Source organism: Ascaphus truei, chromosome 10 (genome assembly GCF_040206685.1).
Source record: "Ascaphus truei isolate aAscTru1 chromosome 10, aAscTru1.hap1, whole genome shotgun sequence".
Classification (NCBI taxonomy): Eukaryota; Metazoa; Chordata; class Amphibia; order Anura; family Ascaphidae; genus Ascaphus; species Ascaphus truei.
The window spans coordinates 21,633,589-21,659,415 of record NC_134492.1 but is presented as its reverse complement, the minus strand read 5'-3'; the positions used below and the strand labels follow the sequence as shown (position 1 = coordinate 21,659,415).

The 25,827-nt window shown below is 42.3% G+C and overlaps 2 protein-coding genes across 4 annotated transcripts in view; both read left to right on the top strand.

Moving 5' to 3' along the window:
- KIF2C (kinesin family member 2C) overlaps nt 1-25,827 on the top strand; it is a 30,212-nt gene that overhangs the window by 2,668 nt on the left and 1,717 nt on the right. Inside the window, exons 2-21 of one of the 3 annotated variants that reach the window (XM_075616177.1) lie at nt 81-175; nt 1,953-2,060; nt 2,630-2,675; nt 4,365-4,409; nt 9,784-9,897; nt 13,073-13,180; nt 13,609-13,709; nt 13,990-14,085; nt 14,404-14,458; nt 14,547-14,709; nt 15,687-15,777; nt 16,443-16,506; nt 16,775-16,866; nt 18,249-18,391; nt 18,615-18,819; nt 19,873-19,983; nt 20,251-20,318; nt 20,933-21,050; nt 21,693-21,806; nt 22,301-22,424. In XM_075616177.1, the coding sequence (XP_075472292.1) occupies nt 81-175; nt 1,953-2,060; nt 2,630-2,675; nt 4,365-4,409; nt 9,784-9,897; nt 13,073-13,180; nt 13,609-13,709; nt 13,990-14,085; nt 14,404-14,458; nt 14,547-14,709; nt 15,687-15,777; nt 16,443-16,506; nt 16,775-16,866; nt 18,249-18,391; nt 18,615-18,819; nt 19,873-19,983; nt 20,251-20,318; nt 20,933-21,050; nt 21,693-21,806; nt 22,301-22,424 (2,061 nt within the window). Of the gene's footprint in view, nt 1-80; nt 176-1,655; nt 1,827-1,952; nt 2,061-2,629; nt 2,676-4,364; nt 4,410-9,783; nt 9,898-13,072; nt 13,181-13,608; nt 13,710-13,989; nt 14,086-14,403; nt 14,459-14,546; nt 14,710-15,686; nt 15,778-16,442; nt 16,507-16,774; nt 16,867-18,248; nt 18,392-18,614; nt 18,820-19,872; nt 19,984-20,250; nt 20,319-20,932; nt 21,051-21,692; nt 21,807-22,300; nt 22,425-25,827 lie in introns of those variants that run through there. The other 2 variants (XM_075616180.1, XM_075616178.1) reach the window with 2 other exon arrangements.
- RPS8 (ribosomal protein S8) overlaps nt 13,804-25,827 on the top strand; it is a 63,218-nt gene continuing 51,194 nt past the window's right edge. The window contains exon 1 of the mRNA XM_075616182.1: nt 13,804-13,809. Coding sequence (XP_075472297.1) covers nt 13,807-13,809 — 3 coding nt within the window. The 5' untranslated portion in view covers nt 13,804-13,806. The remainder of the gene's footprint in view (nt 13,810-25,827) is intronic.

Genomic DNA, 25,827 nt, shown 5'->3' with positions numbered 1-25,827 from the left:
AGGGAGAATAACCTTAATCTGAAATGCAGTATCAAAAATGAAACTATTCACTTTTTTTTAAAAAAAATTATTTTTTTTAGGCGTGATACACAATGCACATGTAACAACTATTAATTTGGAGAAGTCATCAGTCCATGTTGAATGGAAAGAAAGTGATGTGAGCAAAGGAAAAGAGGTGAGTTGTAAGATGTTTGTTGCATACTGGTGAACTATGATTTGATTAGAAGGGAATGCTCTGTAGGCAATGATCAAAGCATCCTCTCCCTGAGGAAGGCCTCTATAGCCGAAACGTTGTCTTTGCTTTATGTAAAATAGAGCTTCGAGTGCCTGGAAATCTTTTCAGTGGAGCATCAAGACATTCCAATACATATGGGTCACATTTATTTCTGACCCGAAACTATGAATCCTTTCCTGTTACATTTTATTGTAGTGTTGGACCGGGTCCTACTTTAAAAACAAAAATGGGTACCTGGCCAAAATCACATGATCTACCCGGTTGGCACTTACCTGGGGGTGGAGGAAGCCCGCGGCGACATCTAGGCAGGTCAGCAGAGGTCCTGTGACGGTGGCAGCATCAGCAGTGTGTGTTCAGCCCGCACGGTAGCTGCAGGACTCCATAGCAGTGTGAGCTGGGGAACCATGTGACCGGCGCAGAAGCGTTCCTATTGGACACCTGTCTGTCCAATAGGAACACTTCTGCGCCGGTCACATGGTTCCCCAGCTCACACTACTATGGAGTCCTGCAGCTCCTGCGCGGGCTGAACACACACTGCTGATGCTGCCACCGCCACAGGACCTCTGCTGACCTGCCTAGATGTCGCTGCGGACTTCCTCATGGGTCTTCCTTGCCTTCCATCACTGACAGCAGGTAAGTAATGATGTATTTTTCAGATACCCTGACATTACCCAGCACCGGGTATTACCCGGGTAGCTGAAAATCCTCCGGGTACTCGGTACATCACTAGTTTGGTGACCTGCAGTGTAGAATAGAAGCAGTCGTATTAGCTCAGAAACATAACTAGCAGTGGGTCCGTAATTGGATATTAATGCTGAAGTGCACTTTTGCAGTTTGTCATCTTACTAGAAATGATGTCCTATAAAATTAAGCTTTTGTATTGAATTGGTTCCATTGTACATCATTTTAACAATCATTAACTTTGCTGCAATTTCTGCTTACCAATGAAATTGGTTGATAGTTGTATGAATGAACCTGCCAGACGGTATGTTTAGAATGTAGCTCGTAACTGTTTACTAAAGCCATTCAAACACTCCTGGCAGAATATGGTTCTTCTAATGTGTTGAGCCTTTTTAAAGAACTTTCAGCATAATGACCTTTGACTATAGCAGGCAAGAACAGCAAACCTGGGTTCCTGATTCTGTCGGCACGGTGAAGTCCTTTTGACATTCCAAGTTTACCCTTGACAGCTGCTCTATCAAACAGCCTTTCGATGTAATTGCAGAGAATCCTAGATATGCTTTCTGAAATAACTGGAAGTAACTTAAAACCTGCCTACACCGACTGTTGACTGCTGTTCTACCCTGGCAGCAAACATCCAGCCTCCTTGTCTTCTAGATAGACATTAATGATGCAATGGGAGGTTTACCAGGATTAGCTACTTGGCATCATGGGATGAGCGTGTTGTGTGATAAAATTGATGGACTTGTAACTCCCGTGCTTTAGAGACATAACATTTTACAGACCAGTGTTTGCACACACGTCCAAGTGCTGCTTGGAACCAAGCAGGAACAAGATATTGATGCTCCCTGCCTTTCAGGAAACCAGAAAAGAAAAGTTTTCCCTTCAGCAGGAGCAGTTTTACAGCATTGTAACTGAGCATTAGAGACGTTTTTGTTTTTTGTTTTATGAACTGGAGATGTAAATCAGTTGTCCTTGAATTGGGAAGCAATTGGCTCATGGTCTGCTTTGAGCTGATGCCTGTTTTTTCTTTCAGATCACCTTTACAGACATTATTACAGTGAATCCAGAGTTGTTGGACACCATTTCGGCACCCCCGTATATAAAAGAAAACATGCCACCACAAAGAAATGTGGCTCCACAAGTACGTGTCTCGACAAATGAATATTGCATTTCTATAGGGTCAGTCATGGAAGATGTTTTTTTAGAATTGTCAGAAATGCAAACTAAAAAGGATTTAAACAATATACTGTAGTGATGAGCGCAACAAGCATAGAGGGTAAGCTGTGCTGCAAAGCAACCGTAGTGGTGATATGCTTGGGGATTTACACAAACCAGGAATAATGTGCTTGGGGTGACGGTGCATAACAGAGCAATGGTGTTTAATGAAGGTTTTTTTCTCCTGGCTAGACAAACTCTTGAGGAAAAGAATTCCCAAGGAATGGAGGGTTGGATGGTGGGAAGTAAGGTGGATAATATCCTATAAATGGTCCAACAAAAATCTGCCATTCTAATTTAAGCGGTATTTTAGTTTAATGTGTTTTTTTTTTTTTTTTTTTTTTGTTGTTTTTTTTAAATCTGCTGGAGGATACCTGCAGGGAAATATATTAAACGTTTGTACTGATCTTGCTTCTTGTTCTGGGCATGGATTCCTTTCACAAATTTACCTTTTTTTTTTTTTTTCCCCCTACCCCTGTTTTTCTGTTCTTGAAGCCTCCAAAACGCAGAACAATTTCAAAAATTCCTGCTCCAAGAGAAGGTAAGACACATTTTTTAATCTTGTATTTAAGTGTAAGTTAGTCTTGGTTATCTTTGTAACTTCATGATTTTGTTCTACAAAACAGAAACTTTGTCTAAAACAGTCTTGGTCAGTATTGGTCCTGGAGAAAAGCAGATTTTAAATTGGTGTACAGCGCTTTCAGAACCTCATGGGTTTCCTCAAGTGTATAATCCGTGTGTGTGTGATTGTAAAATGTGCCTTAAGGGCCTAATCCAATGCATTCTGTCTTCTCCAGCACTGAAGTAGTTAAATCGAAGCATTCTGTTGACTTTGGTCTGAGGGGAAGCAAGTGTGTAGGATGTGGGCTCTGCAACATGTTCCAGTCATTAGTGAGGTGTCGCAAGAGGAACAGACTGGGAAGTCATTCTATAAATAGAATGTTCCCTTGATGACACTTCCATATAGGACCAGGGCACAGTGCGTGTTTGCTGCTTGGCCTGGGTGCCAGAGTTGTACAGGGGAGCCAGGGGGTGTCATATTATCAATGCACATTTCCTGCTCACATTTGGTAATACTTCTTGCTGTCGGAGATTAAGATTACAGTGCACCCAGTTTCATAACGGGCATAAACCAGATGGACAATACATTTTAGTTTTAAACTTAATTTTTCTGAATGCTATAGTGCATATTCATGCTATTTTTTTTTTCCCCCAAACGTTTTTATTAGGCAAAAGTAATTATACAACAAGTCATAGTTTATACATGGCCTAATACACATGGTTTTTCCAACATAAAGGAAAGACAGGATAGAACATCGCCGTATACGGCGAGGCCTCTTGGCCACATAGTGGGCCTCAACTGATAAGAGGGAGGGGGGGATGGCCGACTCATTCCTTAACTGGGCTTGAAGAGCTCGGGGGGGTGGGGGTGGTAATTAGGGGATCAGTCGAAGGAGAGACTGGAGAAAGGACCCCCTCCTTTAGGTGGAGAGGCGGGGGGGCCGCCACTCTCTCCGACTGCCAGGGGCTGATACTCGTGTAACAGTGGTCAAGTCTACCAGATCCAGCCTGTCCCAATAAGGAGATCATTTCCGGGTCGAGGTCAATGTCTCAACCACAGATCCCAGGTTTCATATACTCCCGATGTTGATTGCTTTAGGAAAGCTGTCAGCTTTTCCATCAGCATAACCTCATTGACCCTTTTTTTAATAGTTTGTTTAGAGCGAGGGGACACTTTCCTCCAGGAGGCCTCCACGGCGCATCTCGTCGCTGTAAGAATGAAGGAAATTAATTTCCTTATTGGGCTGTCAATTTCCTCAATTGGCAGTGCCAACAAGTAGGTCAGTGGATCAATAGGTACAGTATGGTCCGTTACTACTTTTATAATAGTTTGTACAGAGCCAATATTTCCAGGCATGTCCACCAGATATGGGCCATGTCCCCTTTTTGTCCACAGCCTCTCCAGCATAGATCGGAGGCCAGGGGGTAGATTTGTTTTAATCTCACTGGGGGTAAGATACCAATGAAATAATACCTTGTAAATGTTTTCTTTTGTTGTGGTACATATGGAAGTCCTTGCAGCAAAATCCCATGTCTTCCCAATCCTCTCTGTCTATGTTCAAATCTGCTGCCCATTTCAGCATATACTCCTGATCTGATAAATTTGGATTTTTAGACTGTTTTCCAAGTGATATCAAGCCTAATAAGACTTAACTCTTTATCCCTAAAGTGACCTCTCAGACTCCTATTGTATCTGGGTGTGGAGCACAATCAGGTAAAGCAAATATTGGTAGGGTATTATTATTATTTTTTTTTTCCTCACCCATAAGTTACCAAGGTTTATCCAGAATCTGTCGCTGTAAAACAGTGCATGTGGTCTTATTAGCGACTTTTTTTTTTTTTTTTTTTTTTTGGTTGTGTACAGTTTGACGTCTAATTGTCACGGTATACTTCTACAGGCTTAACCAGTTCATATTACTCCTTAACAAATAGAGAACCAGCACTAAAAAATAAGTTGACGAGTTGTCAAAACTTGCATACTTGGTTTATTTGCAGCAATTCAAGCTGACCGATCAGGGAAGCATTTCTCACCCTAACTAAGCCGTAATTTGTTTCGGCCCCACCAGCCCTTTCCTCTGGCGTGTGGCATTTTTATTTTTTTCAGCATTCCTAATGACTGTCGGCAATCCCCCTCTTCGTGCTGTCGGCATAATGTCATGACACAGGACCCATTGACGTCTGTGTTGTCCATCAGACATCCCACCAGCACCTTACTCCATTATAGTTGAGTCCTAATATGGCCTCTTCATATCATTGCAGAAATTAAAGTTACATAAATGAAATAAACAAGGCAAAGGGAATTAAAGAAGGGCCACAAACTCTTAAATTGACTGTATGGAAGATTTTGTCATGCTCAGTGGATAAAAGCTATTCGCATGAAGTAAATTATTTGTCAACTGAGCCACCTGTGTTGAATAAGGGATATCCTGACAATCTGGCCTGTTGGTGGCCCTTAAGGAGGACTGAAGTTGCCCACCTCTGGTCTAAATCGTGAATTTGGTCTGAATCACTATTCATACTTAAAATGAATGGTTGGGTTCATAGAATTGAGTTCTGAGAGTCTGTGTCGTCTCTGTGTCGTCTCTGTGTCGTCTCTGTGTCGTCTCTGTGTCGTCTCTGTGTCGTCTCTGTGTCGTCTCTGTGTCGTCTCTGTGTCGTCTCTGTGTCGTCTCTGTGTCGTCTCTGTGTCGTCTCTGTGTCGTCTCTGTGTCGTCTCTGTGTCGTCTCTGTGTCGTCTCTGTGTCGTCTCTGTGTCGTCTCTGTGTCGTCTCTGTGTCGTCTCTGTGTCGTCTCTGTGTCGTCTCTGTGTCGTCTCTGTGTCGTCTCTGTGTCGTCTCTGTTCTCTCATTCATAAAGATGTTGGACAATGCCACATCCATACCCATGGCTGTGCCTTGTAGTTAGATGTAAAAAATTTCAAATAACCGTCCCATAATTTCTAATCTTGCCCTTCAGTTTTAACTGTGTACTAGGGTCCCTTCACTTGCTCTTTACACAGTATTATTTATTTTACTCATTAATTAAAATTCTTACGTTCCTTTTTTATGGTCCCCAGTAATCCCTATATGGTGTATATTCTTTAATTTCCATTTGCAATATTTCTGCACCCCTTAGTGCTTTGATTCCCTTTTTCTTTCCCCATCCCCCACCCCCTTTTTGGGGGTGGCACTCCCCTTTTGTCCTGTTGCTGATTTTTCATTTGAGAGCTGAATGTTTTTGTTGCTCTAAGGCAGGCCTGCCCAACTCGTAAAGTGAGAAGGGCCGAACTGCTCCAAGGAAAAAAAATTTGGGCCGCACGGGTTAAATCATCTCTCCTCCAGCACCTCATCATCCATCATCATCATCATCATCATCATCATCCTCATATCTCCCCCAGAAACCCTCACTATCAACCTTTACGATACCCCATCTATCTCTCATACCCCCATCTCTCACCCTCACCCACACAATACCCCACTCCACATCAAACACACAATACCCCCTCCACATCCCCCCAGCCCATTCCATGTCAGCAGCCCCCCCAAGTCAGCATCCCCCCCAAGTCAGCATCCCCATGTCTCTTTTCCCTCAATATGACACTCTCCCCCTCCACTAAATTACTCTCTCCCCCTCCTCTCAATATGACTCTCTCCCCCCCCTCAATATGACACTCTCCCCCTCCCCTCAATATGACACACTCTCCCCCTCCCCTAAATATGACTCTCTCCCTCCCCTCAATATGACACTCTCTCCCTCCCCTCAATATGACACTCTCTCCCTCCCCTCAATATGACACTCTCCCCTCCCCTAAATGACACGCTCCCCTCCCCTCAATATGACACACTCCCCCTCCCCTAAATGACACGCTCTCCCCCTCCCCTAAATGACACGCTCTCCCCCTCCCCTCAATATGACACTCTTTCCCCCTCCCCTAAATATGACACTCTTTCTCCCTCCCCTCAATATGACTCTCTCCCTCCCCTCAATATGACTCTCTCCCTCCCCTCAATATGACACTCTCCCCCTCCCCTCAATATGACACTCTCCCCCTCCCCTCAATATGACACTCTCCCCCTCCCCTCAATATGACACTCTCCCCCTCCCCTCAATATGACACTCTCCCCCTCCCCTCAATATGACTCTCCCCCTCCCCTCAATATGACACTCTCCCCCTCCCCTCAATATGACACTCTCCCCCTCCCCTCAATATGACACTCTCCCCCTCCCCTCAATATGACTCTCCCCCTCCCCTCAATATGACTCTCCCCCTCCCCTCAATATGACACTCTCCCCCTCCCCTCAATATGACACTCTCCCCCTCCCCTCAATATGACACTCTCCCCCTCCCCTCAATATGACACTCTCCCCCTCCCCTCAATATGACACTCTCCCCCTCCCCTCAATATGACACTCTCCCCCTCCCCTCAATATGACACTCTCCCCCTCCCCTCAATATGAGACACTCTCCCCCTCCCCTCAATATGAGACACTCTCCCCCTCCCCTCAATATGAGACACTCTCCCCCTCCCCTCAATATGAGACACTCTCCCCCTCCCCTCAATATGAGACACTCTCCCCCTCCCCTCAATATGAGACACTCTCCCCCTCCCCTCAATATGAGACACTCTCCCCCTCCCCTCAATATGAGACACTCTCCCCCTCCCCTCAATATGAGACACTCTCTCCCCCCCTGCAACTCACATCACTCTCCCCCCCCCTGCAACTCACATCAGTCTCCCCCCCCCTGCAACTCACATGTCAGCAGCCCCCCCCCCCACCCCAGCCTGTTTTTCACACCCACCCCAGCCCGTTTTTCACACCCACCCCAGCCCGTTTTTCACACCCACCCCAGCCCGTTTTTCACACCCACCCCAGCCCGTTTTTCACATGCAGCCCGTTTTTCACATGCAGCTCGTTTTTCACACCCACCCCCAACCCCAGCCCGTTTTTTTTTCACACACACACACACACACACACACACACACACACACACACACACACACACACACACACACACACACACACACACACACACACACACACACACACACACACACACACACACACACACACCTCTTAGATCAGCACCTCCAGCATGCTCTCACCTCCCCGGCATCCTGCTATTGAAAAAAAAAAAATACTCACGGCTGCCGCATCCTCCTCATGCTGCTTCTGCAACCCGGGGCGGGGAGGGAGGATGAATCGCCGCCATTTTTAAAAACCTTTTTTTTTTTATTTATTTAATTAACTTGCGCCCCGCCGGAGTCATCGCGGGCCGCACAGAGGCCATGCGGCCCGTATGTTGTGCAGGCCTGCTCTAAGGTGTTGATCGGTATGTAACTTTAATTTCTTGCAATATGAAGATGAGCCCAAATTAGGACTCCACTAATTTAGGAGGGAGGTGCTATATTCTCGAGGGCTGATGGGACGTCTGATAACGACTTGTGTGAAATCGTCATGAGACTGATGGTTTGAACAGGGTGATTTCTGACAGCTATTAGGGATGCTGAAAGCGCATTGTGACACGCCAGAGGAAGGGACTGGTGGTCCTGAGACATGTTGCTGCTTGGGAACAGTGAAAAAATGCTTCCCTGACAAGTCTACTTGAATTGCCACAAATAACGTATGTTTTTTTACTAACTTTTTTTCACTTCATATTACTTCGAGTCATTGGGGGGGGGGGGGGTTATGTTTGGGCATTTGCAAAAAGTCCCTGTCCTAAGAGCCTTACACTTTTTAAAATACAGTTTTTATGATCTGGTATCTGTCGTTTATCAGGTAGACTTTAACTTGCCCATACAATCTCTAGCTTCCATAAACCATGTTTCTTTGATACTTAAGGTGGCAGGTGCTGAACGAGCATTAACAATGTTGGTTGTATCTGTAGTGCACCAGTATTTTCTTCAGTGCATACTTTAACAAGGTGGGCTTCATGGACACTTCAAAAAAACGTACAGAAAAGGAATAATGTGTCCTTGGCTGATCATGATTTATGGACATACTCTGGGCTATGTTTAAGAACGAATGTAGGAAACTACTATTTGACGAATAATCTTTTGATTCTGGATAAATTGCTTGGTACTTCATCTTTGATTCACATCACTTGATCACAATGGAATTTTGGCTTTGGTTTTCTGAAATTACCCTAAAGGGTGTCTGCCCTTTTCTCATTTTTTTTTAAATTCCTTTAAACACTATGAATAATGCCTATTTTTTCATTGCCAATTCACACATATTTTTCAATATTAATATCACTTGAATACATTACTTGCTTCAAACATGTCTTAGATGTCCATGTTTAAATAAAAAAAATATATTTTGTCATTTAAAATCAACTTATTAAAGGAGTTGCTATATAGTTACCGGTGTCTCGGGGGTAGTCTTGCTGCTATCCCAAAGTGAATTATCAGAGGGGGAAAAAAAAGCAAGGAACTGAGCACTTTGTTATCAAAATGCAATACATGTCAAAACAAAGCATCCAACATTTCGGCTAAGGAAAGCTGGTTATTTCCTTGACAGGCTGGCTGACAGCCGAAATGGATGCTTTGTTCTTGTATTGCATTTTGATAACACATCCGACATGCCTAGTTCCTCGCTCCTAGAATAATACAGCTCCTTATAATTCACATGACTTGGCCATTCTTAATAGGAGAAGCAGGGCTAAATAAAATGAATATGATCTCTAGGTGCCCAATTTTAATTCCTTAATCTTAGGACTGGGGTAGCTTGTCAGAAGTTTGACACTTAACGACCTGCACATTTATTTTTATTTTTTTCTTAATACTGCAGTTAGATTGCTTAAGTAGTGGTGTAATATGCTCATGTGTGAGACGTCCGTCTGATTTAATTAGCCTACAATTAGAACTTTCACCCTTTCATGTGACACTTGAGAAGTTCACAATTGTCTGTTTTTCGGTCTTCTATTCAATCACTGTTCACTTTTTTTATTTTAACCTTTTCACAACCTGGTATTGACTTTGTAAGTCTGGTAATACTGACTTCATCCCGGCCATGGAATGTGGGCAATTGCATGCAGAAGTGCACTTTAGAAATGTGGCCTTTGGCTGGTCATGTGTTATGTCTGTACTGACCTGACCTCCCTCCTTTAGTGCTGCAGGGCCATTCTACAAGGATGACGGCCATCACAGAGACCCTGCCACCCGAAAATGAAATGGAAGTAGAACCTTCAGTCCCTACACCCGTCAGACAAAATGCTATCCCTGGTGAGTGTTGCCTTCTTGTAACGTCAGGTTCTTCAAAGCAGTGGAAAACCAAACACTTAATCATTCAAATCACATGACCTTACTGGGCTTTGAGTACAATAAACTTATTTTTTTTTTTACACATTTGCTTCTTGTCAGGGTAAAATGCCACTATTTTTGGTGAGCAGATTCCCATTTGTTTACGTTACAGACACATTTCATAGATATATGCTGAACCACGAAACTAACTACCTATAGATTTTGTATTTCACAGGAGGTCTTAAAAAGCATTTTCTTTTTTTCTTTTTTTTTTTTTTAAAGAAGCTGCAAAGAATGAACTGAAATGCAATCCCAATCATTGAGTCTGGCCTTTCACTTGCATCTTTTTGTAATATAATGCAGCAGTATATTTTCTGGTTGTCCCATGGTAGTGGATACAAATGGGTTAAGTCCCACCCTCCTGCTGAGATAGGGCAGAAAAAAACTACCTGTAGGGGACCTATAAATAGCCACACCTCCTTTCCAGGTAGTCTCTTCTGTCCTAGCTGAGGTAGGTATTTTTTTCCCCTCCTATATTTAGGGTTACCTGACTGCCTTTCTTGCAGTCCATCCAGGTACATTTTCAACATTTCTCCGTCGGAAGACCCGACACTTGAACTCGGTGTGGCCGGTCTGCGGAGCTTATTCAGGCTATCCAGTCACAGCACTAGACACTCATTTAGGCCGTTGTTCCTGCATGGGTAGTGAGTCACTTGACGTCTCCCTTCCTCTGCCGCCTGTGGCGTTCACACTATTTGTTACCTCTGGAGATGCGCAGAAGCGACGTCACACGGTCGGAACCTGGAAGTATATTTGCCGGCCTCTATGGAGTGCTCTCGGTTGCCTTGCCTTAACCAAAGCCTGGGAAGAGCTTACAGCTACATGGAAGAGGTGCTGTAAGTGGCTAAATCTACACTAACATGGCGTCTGTAGGTGCTGTACCCAAAAGCCTGAGGTAAGCTCAAAAGAGCTAGGCGGCTTAAGCTCAGAAGTGGCCAAACTGTCCTCAAGAGCCAGGAACAGACTAGGTTTTAAGGATATTCCTGTTTAAGCACAGGTTGCACAATCAAATTAAGTGACACTAAGCCACCTGTGCTGAAGCAGGGATGTCCTTAAAACCGCCCTGTTTGTGGCCCTTGAGGACAGTTTGGCCACCCCTGCCTTAGCTCATATCTGTTCAGTACTCCAGGTATTCAACCCAAAAAAGGTTTCAGGTATCACTCTTGCCATAAAAAGAGGCCAAATATTATTCAGACAAACATGTGTTATGGGGGGAAGCTCTTGACTGCCTAAGGGAGCCAGCTAAAGAACCAACTGAGTTTATGGTGGTTTCTTATCCTGGATGCAGTGACACAGGGCACAAGGTAATTTACCAGTCTGAATAGACTGGCATCTTCAGAGGAAGATCTGTGTAAGATATTTGAGATGGATTCTGGTTCATCCAAAAATGAAATGTACTGTACCAGAGGATACCACTTCTTTTGACCTCGATCCAGTCGAACCTCTGGACAAAGCCATGTGAGGTTTTGACCATCGAGGATCCATGTCTGGTTCCTGACCCTAAAGATCATGTTTGAAGGATTGTAAAGGGACCAAAACCTCTGGTGCACAACGTCATCAAGAATACCTTTAAGGAGTGGGCGCAGCCCAATAAAAAGGTATACATTTCTAGAAAATGTACACAAATGTAGCCCTTTGACAAGGATGTGGGACTATTTCTCCCAAAGGAAATGCCAGAGGATCAGCCATGGTATTGACCTATCTCTGGGTCCGATTGAGGACCCCAACCCAGAGAATTTGACTTGCTGCTTGGCGATTGAGCAGAGCCTGCTACAAGAAAAAGGATTCTCTCTGAAAGATATACAAACCCTGATGGCAGCTAGAAAAGACGACATAGAGGGTGTCCTAATTTTACAATCTTGTCTGGAGATGGAAATGTCGGCTTTCTAAAGGTGCAGGTAACTGCACTTTCTGTACTACTAGGAAGACAACTAGCTTCAGTAATTTGTGTCTTTTACCAGGCAATGGGAAAACTAGACCACAATGCTGAGATCCTGTTATCTCCACTCGAACCTCTTCTATAGTCCACTTCTATGGATCTTGCCCCTAAAGGCTGTTTTCTTGGTGGCAGTAACATCTGCGTTCATGATCTGTTTAAGATCTATTTTTTTTTTTTTTTTTTTTTAATATAAACCTTTCATCAATATGGTCTTTAGGCCAGTACAACTGTTCCTGCCAAAGTTCATCTTTTCCAACTAAATCAGGAAATTGTGCTACAATAGTTTTTGCCCAAATCCTTCAAATGGTAAAGATCACACCCTTCATTCATTGGATGTTGAGACATCCAAGTCAATCTCTTCTCAGATCAGAAAGTTGAATAGACCTCCTTCCTCCCAAAAGGGAGAATAAAAAGGTGAGGTCGCATCCAAGATAACATAAAGGGGTTTTAGGAAGGCTTGTGTACCATAAAAGGGAGGTAGGCTCAGGAAGGTCTAAGAGCACATTCTACGAGATCCATGGCCATAACATGGGTAGCAAAAGCTTAAACTTCCCCCATAGAATTATGCAGGGCAGCAGTTTGCTCATCCAGCAACACTTTCTTAAAATATGATCGACTGGATGTCCAGGCCTCCGCAGATGCATAGTTTGGCTAAAAAGTTGTTCAGTCTGTTGTTACTACTAATAAATAGATGGGTACCATTTCCCGTTGGTGCCCACTGCCATGAGACGACCAGGAAAGTGAAAATTGTTGTTTACCATAATTTTCATTTCCTGGATAGTCCATCCATGTTGGTGAACACTAATTCCCATACCTTTGTTTATTATTGGGACCTACCAATATGTCTGATTATATTTTTCCACTTGCAAACTAGAAGACTACCTGGAGAGGTGTGGCTATTTATAGGGCCTCCTACAGGTAGCATTGTTCTGTTCTTTCTCCGCTGGAGGGTGGGACTTAACCAGTTGGTGCGCACTGCCATGGCTTGAATACCCGAAATTAAAATAATGGTAAAATATACACATTTTCACACCATGTTTCAGGAGCAAGTTAAAGTCTTTTCTATTACGTGTGGGTTGAATAAATAAAGAAAATGTAAGCATCTGCTTTATACAAATATTTACATAAAGTTCTGTATTTATTTTTTTTGTATCTCAGTTGTACGATCTCGGGCTACCAAAATGAACAGTGTTGGGGAAGCCCGGTTACTGCCACGCGTGAAAGACATTGCAGAAGAGTCTTTGCCATCTGTCAGAGCCAGTCATGGTAATAAGCTTTCTAGTACTGAGGATTGGATGCTTCAATGTCTCCCAAGGATACCTGTTTGTATTCCCTCTGCTTACATAGACTTACACATAGTTTTAACTCCAGCACAAACTATAAATCGGTGATTTCTGTTTTACCTGAGCCCTGTTATTCTGCTCTTCTCAAACTGAGTGAATAGAATATACCTGTAGGTGATCATATAAATCTGCCTACTGTATTCTAATGACCCCTGTGCAATCTGAGCATATCCAAGATCAAGACTGAACTAATGTATCTAGCTCTTGGTCTATTTCAATTTGCTTACCCATATGGCAGTTGTAATATCACTGGTATTGATGCCTCCAAATGTTAATTGCAATGTTGCTTGCATATATAGCATTACTGAATTGCGTTTTTGTTTTTTTTGTTTTTTTTATTCACTATTCTAGCCAGAAGAAAATCAAATATTGTTAAAGAAATGGAAAAAATGAAAACAAAGCGACAAGAACAGCGTGCTCAGAACACAGAGCTGAGGACCAAACGGGGACAGGTAATTAAAATTGTGTGGCGGTCGTATGTTGTGGGCAACGTTAATATGAAAAGGCTGCTTTCTTGTCATCTTAATGTTTGACTATAACTGACTGAGAATGTCACAGCTGCTTTTAAGCATAAAAGTATAGCTGTGGAGTAGGGAAGGAAGGTGTTGTGCTGCCAATGGATGGTTCTGCAAGCATGCATGTTTCCTGATGTGCAAGTGACATGCTGGGAACTTTCAAGGCACAGGGCTATGTTGCGTTTTTGATCTCAATGGGACAAAACTTTCTCTACAGGATTATGACAAGAGTATCCCAAACTGGGAGTTTGGGAAAATGATTAAGGACTTTCGAGCAACATTGGATTGCAAGCGAATAAGCCTGGCAGACCTAGTAAGTAGCGGCTTGAACAAATGTCACTGTAGTGTTTACCTGCTTCGGATCGAACCAAAGCCTTATATAGTTGGTTACTTGGTGGTATATATTTTGTGTAATGGTGGTCTGTGTATGCAGATCTCGTTATTTCATTTGTTGTAATTCAATCATAAATATTTCCATTACATAAACTTATCTTACTGGCATAAACAGCTGATTGATACTATAGTATCAAGAAAAATACTGTGGATCACCTTGTTAAATAAAAAAATTCTAGTGTAATATTAGTCTCTTGTCCATCACCATTGCTGACTAAACATTGTTTTCAATGTGCAGGCTGAAGAGCATCGCATCTGTGTGTGTGTTCGTAAACGCCCTCTTAACAAGCAAGGTAAATCTTTGTTAAAACTGCCGTGTAAAGTTTGTCACGTGTTTGAGCTTGCAGCAGCATCCACTCAATCTTTCCTTCCCTTCCACAGAGCTTACAAAAAGGGAGATCGATGTAATCTCTGTGCCAAGCAAAAGTGTTATCCTGGTGCATGAGCCAAAGCTGAAAGTAGACCTGACTAAGTATTTGGAGAACCAGCCCTTTCGATTTGATTTTTCCTTTGACGAGACTGCTGCAAACGATGTGGTGTACAGGTATATCTTCTAGCTCTGTAGAACATTTACATTGTACATCTGCCTCCGCAAGCTTACAATTAAATATTTGCAACTTTGGACAAGTCAGCCAGTGCTTCAGGTGCCTGTGTGGTTATGGACATCCGCCTCGTGTCTCCCACTTCAAAGACCACCTACTTAAGGCATCGTCCATAGTGCAGGATATGGCGCGAGCTAAGTAGCTCGCGATGCAACAAACACTGGGACGCCAATGCATATACTCATGGTGCGTGCACATGCGCTACAGGGAGAGCGGCGCTTCGCAATACAAACAAGCTTGTATTTCTAGCGCGACGCCGGGTCACGGAGGAACGCAGAAGCTAGCGCGTTCTTCTATAGATGAAGCCTAAGGGCATTGGCTCTTGCCCGCTTTATTTTTTCATTTTTGTTCTAATAAATGAAGCATATCTATACATTTACAGCAATGCAGTTATCGATGCTATTGACCGTTGATCCTGCTTTCCATGACATGCCGTACGGCTGCCTATATCAAGAGGAAGTGGTGTGATTTTCTAAAAGGGAAAGATCCAGATAGAAATAGCCGCAGCACAGCCAAAATAGCAAAGCTAGGACGTGGTGACCAAAAAGTTATTGGTTAAACATTGGCACTTGTGGTTGGTTTCCAGTGACACATTCAATAACTATGCTACGCTGTGTGTATTTATAATTTACTTTGCATTATAATGTACAATTTTACCCATGGCTTCCTTTCTGTATCGTATTGAAACTGCATGTAAATAGTTATTAAGTTTATTAAAATGGACATAGTTATACAAAATGTGTAAAGTATCTAATACTACAGTTGATTTATTAAACAACATATAGTGGTTTTTAATGATTCTTTAAGAGCATTGCTACACTTTCTATCTTATCTTGATATGTAGGGGTGCGTTCTTCCTTTGGCCCTATGACTGATTTTTTTATTTATTATTTATATATTTTTTTAATGGTTTTTGTAGGTTCACAGCCAGACCATTGGTTCAGTCAATATTTGAAGGCGGGAAAGCAACTTGTTTTGCTTATGGACAAACAGGAAGCGGAAAAACTCACGTACGTAACATTTCTTGAGCACTCCAACACACAACATTTTGGTTAATCTCAGAGGGCAGCAGATGGCATTTATTTCCCCTTATCTGTACAGAATTACAGGTGGCCCAGGAGTAGTGGGTAAATGTATTGCTTTCAAACTCTTCCAATTAATGGAAATACTGCGGCTTTTAGAAACTTTCACTTCAAACATGTATGGATGGGTTACAAGCAAATTGGGCCTTGTTTAGAGGGGATTGGTCTGACTTGGACAATAACCTATTTCTCCCAGCCATTAATGTAGGCTCACAGCAGACTCTGAATTCAGTCATAGCTTGGAATAGGTCCAGTGCTGTCGCTGTAGAGTTAGAACTAAAATAGGCCATCAGTGTGTCAATGACTACCATGACTTGTAATACATATACTTTTACTTACTTTCCGCCTCTTCACCCACGGATGGTTATAGGCGTCTTCCACGGAAAACTTCACTTTAAAAAGGTCCATGGAAGTTGTTTAGCTGGATATACCCAAGGGGACGCTAGGCCCAAGGGTCGACAGAGCCCATTTTGTTAGAAACGAGGGGTGCCATGTGAAGGCAGGGTTGTCAATTGGTAATGAGGCTCTATGTTCGCATCATTTATCCTTGCCCCCTAATGCATATAACAATGATTTATTGCATTTGTTTGTAGACTATGGGCGGTGACTTCTCAGGCAAAAGCCAGAACGTTTCGAAAGGAGTCTACGCTTTTGCATGTAAGTTGTCTGGGCGGTGAGGGACAAATGCAGTCCATGAAGACTAAATCAAAATTACTCTTAATTATATTGCATGTTTCCTTCCACCATAATTAATTTCCCAGTCTCATTCCTACATATTTAAATTCTTATAAATTTGACAGGATAGAATCACTGTTCTAAAGGATATATTACAATTAAAAGCACTTTTAAACTAAGGAACTGAAGCTTCAAAAGAGCGTTCATGCGCTGTGAATCCACTGAGACTGTTCTGTTTCCTACCCAATAGCACGTGATGTCTTCCTTTTGCTGACCCAACCCCGGTACAATAATCTCGACCTGGATGTATTTGTGACGTTTTTCGAGATCTATAACGGAAAGGTGCGCTTATCACTAACGTGGATGCTATTTGCCATGTTTCTGGAAGGGAACTCTACTTACACCATAAACTGTATTGTAAAGAGATTGTCATTGAGTTCAGAGGAGTGAACCATATTATATTTTCGTACAGCCTAATGCAGCAGGGTTTTTTTTTGTTTGTTTTTTTTCTCCTCTTCCCCTACCCCACCACATATTTGTCCTGGAAAGGTAATCATCTGCCATCTATCACCAGCATATTGGGGACCTCCTTTTTATTTTGTTTTACTTCCGTCCTCCATGGCAACATCTAACCTGTGGGAAAAGCTCCTCCCCTTCAGCTGAGATACCGTGATCCGTAATGCACATCCCATAAAGAGTTACTCTACTCCAGTCAGTATTCTGTCCTACTGAAGCACAGTTTAAGGCCACCTACAGGAAGTCTATGCAGGCTCGGGCAACCTGATCTTTCCCCCACCCCTACACTTTTTTTTTTTTAAATTTTTTGGTCCGGAAGAAGAATCGCCTACTTTTGCCGGTCGCCATGGGGAGGTTATACGACTGCCTCCAGCAGGGTGTTTTTTTGTTTTCAATTTTTCCTCCCACATCAGGGAGCAGTGCTTTGTCTCTTCAGTGAGTGGCCCACCTTTGCTGGCGTCCTGTGGATAACTGGCTTGCGGTCCAGAGATGCATCTCTTTTGGGCTGTTGAACACTGATGTAGCTTGTGCATTCCACAGACCGATAGTAGGGACCTGGTCTAAGTGCTGGGTGCATCCTGCTGATGACTTTCGCACTAGGTAAAGTAAACATGGGAAGGATGTTGATCCAGGGAGTAATCCGATTACTAATTCTTGGAGTCGGGAAGGAATTTATTTTTCCCCTTATGAGATCATTGGATATGTCACTTGGGTTTTTTGTTTGCCTTCCTCTGGATCAATATATATAGATATAGGATAAAGAATCTGTCTAAATTTAGCATAGGTTGAACTTGATGGAAAAAACCTAATCTAATATGTAACTATGCATTAGCAAACTGCCTCACAATAGGTTGCATGTAACAGGGTTTCAATGGAATGGTCGGCATTGAAAATTAAATGGAGGGGAACAGAAATAGACCAAGATGGTGGGAGAGGAAGATTTGTTGCCCTACTGTACAGAAGTGATTAGTTGGAGATCATTTCACATTGAATATGAAGTTCTGGCCCAATGACTTAATCAGTGATCTACTATACATAGTCAACTAGTGGGTTGGGATGACAGGATAGGTACAGTAATAAATTGCTCTGGTACTGAATCCTGAAGTCTGCATGGTGGTAAACATTACTGATGGTCTATTATGTACATTTTACTGATTTTAGATTGCTCATGTCTACTATTGGTCAGTGGAATTCTGCTCCTATTGTAGGTGTTTGATCTTTTAAACAAGAAGGCAAAGCTACGTGTTTTGGAAGATGCCAAGCAGGAGGTCCAGGTTGTAGGATTGCTGGAGAAACAAGTTACCTGTGCGGATGATGTCTTCAATATGATTGAAATTGGCAGTGCTTGCAGGTAGGAACAACAAACTGGCAGGACTGGCTTCACTAACCACAATTTACTTCTGCGTGCTGTCATGCAGTATTTTGTAGACCTGTTCAACTATCACATCCGGTTTGTGTGATCAGGGCAATTTGTGACAGTGGGAAGGCATGTTTGATGGGAGTGTGGTGTGAAATGTCTGACTTGCTGTTTACTGTACTTGAAAGTTCTAATGGTCGACCTCTCCCATCCTCAGAACTTCCGGTCAGACGTTTGCCAACACCAGCTCCTCTCGCTCTCATGCCTGCTTTCAGATCATCCTGCGACGGAGAGGGAAGCTTCATGGCAAGTTCTCCTTGGTGGATCTGGCAGGGAATGAAAGAGGTGTTGATACGTCCACTGCTGATCGCACAACACGGATGGAAGGAGCAGAGATAAATAAGAGCTTGCTTGCCTTAAAGGTAACTGGAAGGTTGACGGTCATTTCCCTTTTCTTTGGCTTTCATTGTTTGCAGTACATGTAATTAATAATCCAAGATGTATAGTAATGACTTGTTACAGTTACACTCAATTCTTATGAAAGCACATTGACTGTCTAGACCCCTAGTTTGCCTGTCTCGGAATATGTCTGCATTTCTACTGCTTATTCGGCACTTGATGTTTTGTGTGTTTATTTTTGTACACAACGATTTGTGATTGAATGCTTATTTTAAAGCATTCCCTAGATCAGAGGTGGGCAACCTATTTTTCAATGTAGCGAATTAAGTGACAATTGCCACACATTACCTTATCTCCTGGCAGACAGCACAGAAACCTGTCCCTGCAGAGTCTCTGGCACCGGCGCCACCGGGCTGTGGGCTCCGCCCCCGCTGTTCTCTGGTTACCTCACTGCTCCCAGCCACTGTCTGTGGCCCGCCCCCTTGGCACCAGCGCTTCCATCATCCGCTTCCGCCACACTTGCCGCCACTGCCGCGCTTCCCGGCTAGACAGTGGTAATACCGGATACATGCGCGTCCGGTATTACCTCAACAGTTTTACCGGACACGCTGACAAACTCAAATTCGCCACACTTTCATGGCCAATTTGCCACTTGTGGCGATTGGTGACAGGGTTGCCCACCTCGGCCCTAGATGAAACTTAAGGTAGCACAGTTGCTTTTCTTATACCCCTGACTTTGGTAGACTCCAAAAAGAGGGGAAAATGCAATACTGCCAAGATGTGTTAATGAGGAAGGTAGGGACCACCATTCCTACCTAAACTCCTATTGCAAGGAAACACTGCACACTCAGATCAAATATATAAGAATAATTGTTTCCCCAAATTGAAAGTAATTCCAGAACACAGGCATCTCGTGAAGAGGTTGGTATCTCAAAGCATAATGCCACCAAAATTTTTCCTACTGGTAGGATGTCATGTTTTTTCCCTTGCTTTTTTCTTTATCTGTTGTGGTAAGCTTGCTATGTGTCTCTATAAAGCTCATGATTTAATATATATATTATTTTTTTTATATCTAGGAGTGCATCCGTGCCCTGGGTCAGAACAAAGCACACACCCCTTTCAGGGAAAGTAAACTTACCCAGGTTCTGAGGGATTCATTCATAGGAGAGAACTCAAGGACATGCATGGTAATTATACTGCAATCCAGGAACCCTCTGAACACAGATGTTATGGAAGATGTGCTGCGATTCTGCACAACTTCCTTTTACCTGGAAGTCCTAGATAAGCAAACACACAGTGCTACAATAGTTAGTTAGTACTGAGTGCAAATGACAAGCTTGACTACAGTCTTATCACAAGGTCTAATTGGGTAAATCTCTAACTACAGCTTTTATAGATTGGTGGACAAGACGGCATGATTTGTATAACCATGTATTTTGTTTCTCCATCTGTAGATTGCTATGATTTCCCCCGGAATGAACTCCTGCGAGTATTCTCTCAACACACTAAGATATGCAGACAGGTACTGTATTAATCCTAATGTCTTGGCTCCTATCTGTTTCCCTAAAGTAGAATTCATGACACAGAATGAATTAGTTTTTTTTTTTTTTTTACCAAGACCTTTTTTAGCACATTGAGAACTCATTGGGAAGATGTCAGCTGCTAACACCGCTCCCCCTGTTCTGTGCATTCCCCTTCTACCTTGGGGGTCTATATATCAAAATAGAGGTGTTTTTACACTGTTCTGTTTTTTGGCACAGAGCTGCGGCACGGGGGAAGAACGGTGTTACATCTGATGCACTATGTTAAACTTGTGCCACTTAAAAGGTGAAGGATTTGGTTGGGCAAAAAGTGGTGCAGAATGTGATACATGGTGCACATGTTATGAGATGTAACTCCTACTGCTCCCCCCCTCACCCCATCTCTCGTTTTCTCAATGCAAATGTTGTCATGGTTATTACAGTTTTCTTGCTAAATGTAATATAAAGACAATCTGATCAAGATTTATAAAGACTTGTTGAGCCATGTCAAACCATAGTGTACAATCTCCCTAACTCTCTTGTGATGGTGCTAGCCATGTGCAAATTCATACGGGAAAAAACCCCCCAATTAATGAAGTATTCTTTCCTTGTTCAGAGTAAAGGAATTGAGCCCTCAAAATGGACCAACTAGTAATGAGACCAACCACGTGATGGAGATGGAGGATAGTGACAGTTCTGATACCTGCTTGGGAGAATCACTGCTCCAAGATGACGTATGTTAGATTTCCACACAAAGTAAATGGTTTCACTAACTGAGTTCGCATCAACAGATAAAATACAGATATGTTTCCATTGACATTTTCCTTATGACCTAGTGGCCTGAAGGAACCTTTTGTGTACCTCCTGTGCATTGCCAGGTCTCTGTCCTGAAGTAATTCAGTCATTGCAGTTGGATTTTACTTTATTGGCTACATGTCTGCTACTCCAAATTATTCCGTATTAAAACCAAACACCAGCTTTGTTACTTTGCGGCAAGAATGAATTCTACTGTTCTGTGCAGAGGTACTGGCAGTGTAATATGCAAATAATATAATTAAAGGTGCACAAAAGATGGCTTTACATTTTAAACCTCTATCTGGGTAATGTGAAGGAAATGACCGTTCAGCAACCTGTTTCGTGCGGTGTGATGCATCACCTAGTTTGAGGGAGCCCAAATAATGGCTGAGACATCAATGATCTTAAATGGTGAATCGTGGTGGAGGGGAAACAGCATTGGTTGCAGGTAGTGTCCCATCCGATCTATAAAAAATACATTTTAGTTGTAACTGTGCATTTAAAATAGGCCATGCATTTTGTAAGCCAGTGATTTGGGCATAACATTATTTTGAACAGTTTCACCTGGTTCTGTTTAATAGTTATCGTTGAAGGATGAAGAACTGTCCTCCCATATGAACAGTTTCCAGGATGCTATGAATCGTGTTGGTGAACTGGAGGATCAAGCTGTGGAGGAATTGCGGGAACTGGTGCAGGTAACTTCTTGGAAACCACGTTGGACTTTGCAGATTGAGGTGTTGGTTTAACGCTTCCTGAGTCGAATTGCAGGCCCCTCCAGCAGTGAAGATTAACATCCAGTTTATTTCCCCCTTTAGTCTCGCCAGCACATTGTTACTGAATTTGCATTGGCCAGGAATTATGCAGACCCTGGTGTTTATTGCACTCCATTTCCAGCTGTCAAATTGCACCATATATGGGCAATAAATATGCATGTAAACATTAAGTGGCAATTAACATTATTTTGATGTCTGATCCTGCTTGGTCTCTAGTTCTGTTACAAGTTGCTGCAGAATCAAACAATCCTTGTGTTCTAAAAACCACAAGGTAACAGCCCCATAGTGCTAAAAGTCTTTAAGTTCCATACCCATCTTGAGGTTCTGCATGCAAGAGATGAAAATGAAGACTTGCAGTGATTGCTGCAGTATTGTACCATGGCTTAATGTGTTTCTCTTAAACTTCCCAAATGCAGAAAGAACCAGAATGGACGGACTTGTTGGCAATGACAGAGCAACCAGACTATGACCTTGAAAACTTTGTAACCCAGGCGGAATATCTCATTGCGGAGCGTTCTCGGATTCTCATTGCTATGGGGGGTATGTGAGGGGCTGGGGGGTGTATGCAGCAGGCTTTCATGCTTGTGAGGAAGAGTTGAACATGCAAGCTGCAGTTCCACATTTATATTTACTTGTGAAATTTCTTCACTGTACTGTGCTTGTTTTCACTGACTCCTTTTTAGACTTGGTGCCCAAGTCTGCCTCAAACCAAAGTTTACATGTCAAAGTAAGAGGAGCTCAGCAGCCATCCCTCTAGACTTTAAAGACCTTTACCAGAGAAGCTGAAGAAAAGACTGTTTCTCTAAATCTGATGTTTGCATGCAAAACAGCCCTGTGCATCCTGGCGCAGTGAAAAAGGTTTGAATAGACAACAGAGGTTGTCATGTGAAAGATACTGCAGGATTTTGGAATATCTATATGAATCTCCGTCTAGTGAGCTCATTCTGATGCTCTAGGGCTGAGTCCGTGGTGGTGACGACGGCGTGCGCGCCGCAAACCAGACACACCTCAATCAGGCAGGCCCCAGTGGGTTCTGTTGTCTTGACTCACAAAGCGCTGTAGCGCGTCAGCCAGCAGGGAAGACAAGAAATCTGTCTTCCCATGTGGTGACGCAGTCACGTGGGATGCAATGGCAGGGCAGATGGTTTGGACCAATGGGAGTGCAGTCAGTGTAGACCAATGGCAGTGTAGTATTTTTACATAGTAGATGAGGTTGAAAAAAGACATAGGTCCATCAAGTTCAACCTATGCTAAATTTAGACAACAGATACTTGATCCTATATCTATACTTACTTATTGATCCAGAGGAAGGCAAACAAAAAAACCCTTTAAGGGGAAAAATTAATTCCTTCTTGACTCCAAGAATTGGCAATCAGATTAATCCCTGGATCAACACCCTTCCCATGTATACTTATTTGGTATATCCCTGTATACCTTTCCCCTCTAAAAAGATGTCCAACCTTTTTTGAACAAATCTATTGTATCTGTCATCAGTCTCCATGGGTAATGAATTCAACATTTTAACTGCCCTTACGGTAAAGAACCCTTTCCTTTGTTGCTGGTGAAATGTCCTTTCCTCCAACCTTAAGGGATGGCCCCGAGTCCTTTTGTACTACCCGTGGGATGAATAGTTCTTTTGAAAGCTCCTTGTATTGTCCCTGAATATATTTGTATATAGTTATCATATCCCCTCTTAGACACCTCTTTTCTAATGTAAGTAAATCTAATTTAGCTAGCCTCTCCTCATAAGTTAGAATGTCCATCCCCTTAATTTTGTGGCTCTTCTCTGCACTCTCTCTAGTTCCATAATGTCTTTTCTTACGATTGGTGCCCAAAATTGTACTCAATATTCAAGGTGTGGTCTTACTAATGCTTTGTAAAGGGACATAATTATATTTACTTCCCTTCCATCCATTGCCCGTTTGATGCAAGATAAGATCTTGTCTGCCTTTGCAGCTACTGCATGACATTGGGCACTATTGCTAAGCCTGCTGTCTACAAGCACTCCTAAATCCTTCTCCATCAAGGATTCCCCCAATATATCTCCATTTAATTTGTAAGTCGCCTTTTTATTCTTGTATCCCAAATGCATAACCTTACATTTATCTGTATTAAACCTCATCTGCCATTTACCTGCCCACGTTTCCAGTCTCTCCAAGTCCTTCTGAAGAGAAATTACATCCTGCTCTGATTCTATTACCTTACACAATTTAGTATCATCAGAAAAGATCCCAACCTCAAGGTCATTAATAAACAAGTTAAAAAGCAGGGGTCTTAGTACCGATCCCTGAGGTACTCCACTCACGACTTTAGCCCAACCTGAAAAAGTTCCATTTATGACAACCCTCTGTTGTCTGTCCTTTAACCAGTTTTCAATCCAGGTGCATATATTACTGAGTCCAACTTTCTTTATTTTGTACACCAACCTCTTGTGTGACACCGTATCAAAAGCCTTTGCAAAATCTAAGTAGACCACATCAACTGCATTACCCTGGTCTAAATTCCTACTTACATCCTCAAAGAAACAAATAAGGTTAGTTTGGCAAGATCTATCCTTCATAAATCCATGCTGACTATTACTAATAATTTTGTTTTCCATTAGGTATTCCTGAATATTATCCCGTATTAAACCTTCAAGTAGTTTCCCTACTATTGAAGTCAGGCTTACAGGTCTGTAATTTCCCAGTTGTGATCTAGCTCCCTTTTTAAATATAGGCACCACATCTGCTTTACGCCAATCTTGTGGTACTGAGCCTGTGGAAATGGAGTCCTTGAATATTAAATATAATGGTTTTGCTATTACTGAGCTTAACTCCTTGAGAACTCTTGGATGTATGCCATCGGAGCCAGGTGCCTTATTTACTTTAATTTTTTCAAGTAGCTTATGAACTTCTTCCTCAGTTAACCAATTGTTCATTAATATGGAGGTTGTGGCTTCCTCCTGCGGCACAACTATTGAACTTAATTCTTCCCTGGTAAACACAGACGCAAAGAATTTGTTTAATACCTCAGCTTTTTCCTTATCTCCAATAATCTGCCTGCCCATCTCGCACTGAAAGGGTCCTATATTTTCTTTTCTCATTTTTTTGTTAAGGTACATAAAGAACTTTTTAGGGTTGACCTTACTTTCTATTGCAATCCTTTTCATTATCCATTTTTGCTAATTTGATTGCCCTTTTGCAATTTTTTACATTCCTTATAATTCTGATACGATGTCTCTGTCCCTTCTGATTTAAAGAATCTAAACGCCTTCCTCTTCTTGTCCATTTCCTCCCCTACCTGTTTATTTAGCCACATTGGTTTTGACTTATTTCTTTTATACTTATTACCCAACGGTAAACACTGATGTGTGCTTTTCTAACAATGTTTTAAAGACTGCCCATTTATCTTTTTTTCCCTGTAAAAACATCATCCCATTGTATTACTACTAGATTAGACCTCGGTTTATTAAAATCTGCCTTTCTAAAGTTTAAAGTCTTTGTTGAACCCATGTAATCTGTTTCTTGATAATTTATTTCAAATGAGACCATGTTATGATCACTGTTACCCAAATGTTCCAGGACTTGAATATTTGTTATTACTTCTACATTGTTTGATATGACCAAATCTAGAACTGCCCCTCTCCTGGTTGGTTCCTCAATAATTTGGGTAATATAATTCTTTAAGCACCACCAAAAACCTGTTCCCTTTTGTTGTAACGCTAATCTCATTGCCCCAGTTTGTCAGGATAATTAAAATCCCCCATTATGCAAACATGACCCAGTTTTGATGCCTTCTCCATTTGCAAATGTATTTTAGCTTCCTCAATCTCACAGATATTTGGTGGTTTATAGCATATTCCCACAAACTTTTTTTATATTTTTACCTCCACTGCTAATTTCTATCCACAAAGTCTCTACATTTTCATCATTCCCTTCATAGACCTCATCCCTTATAATAGGTT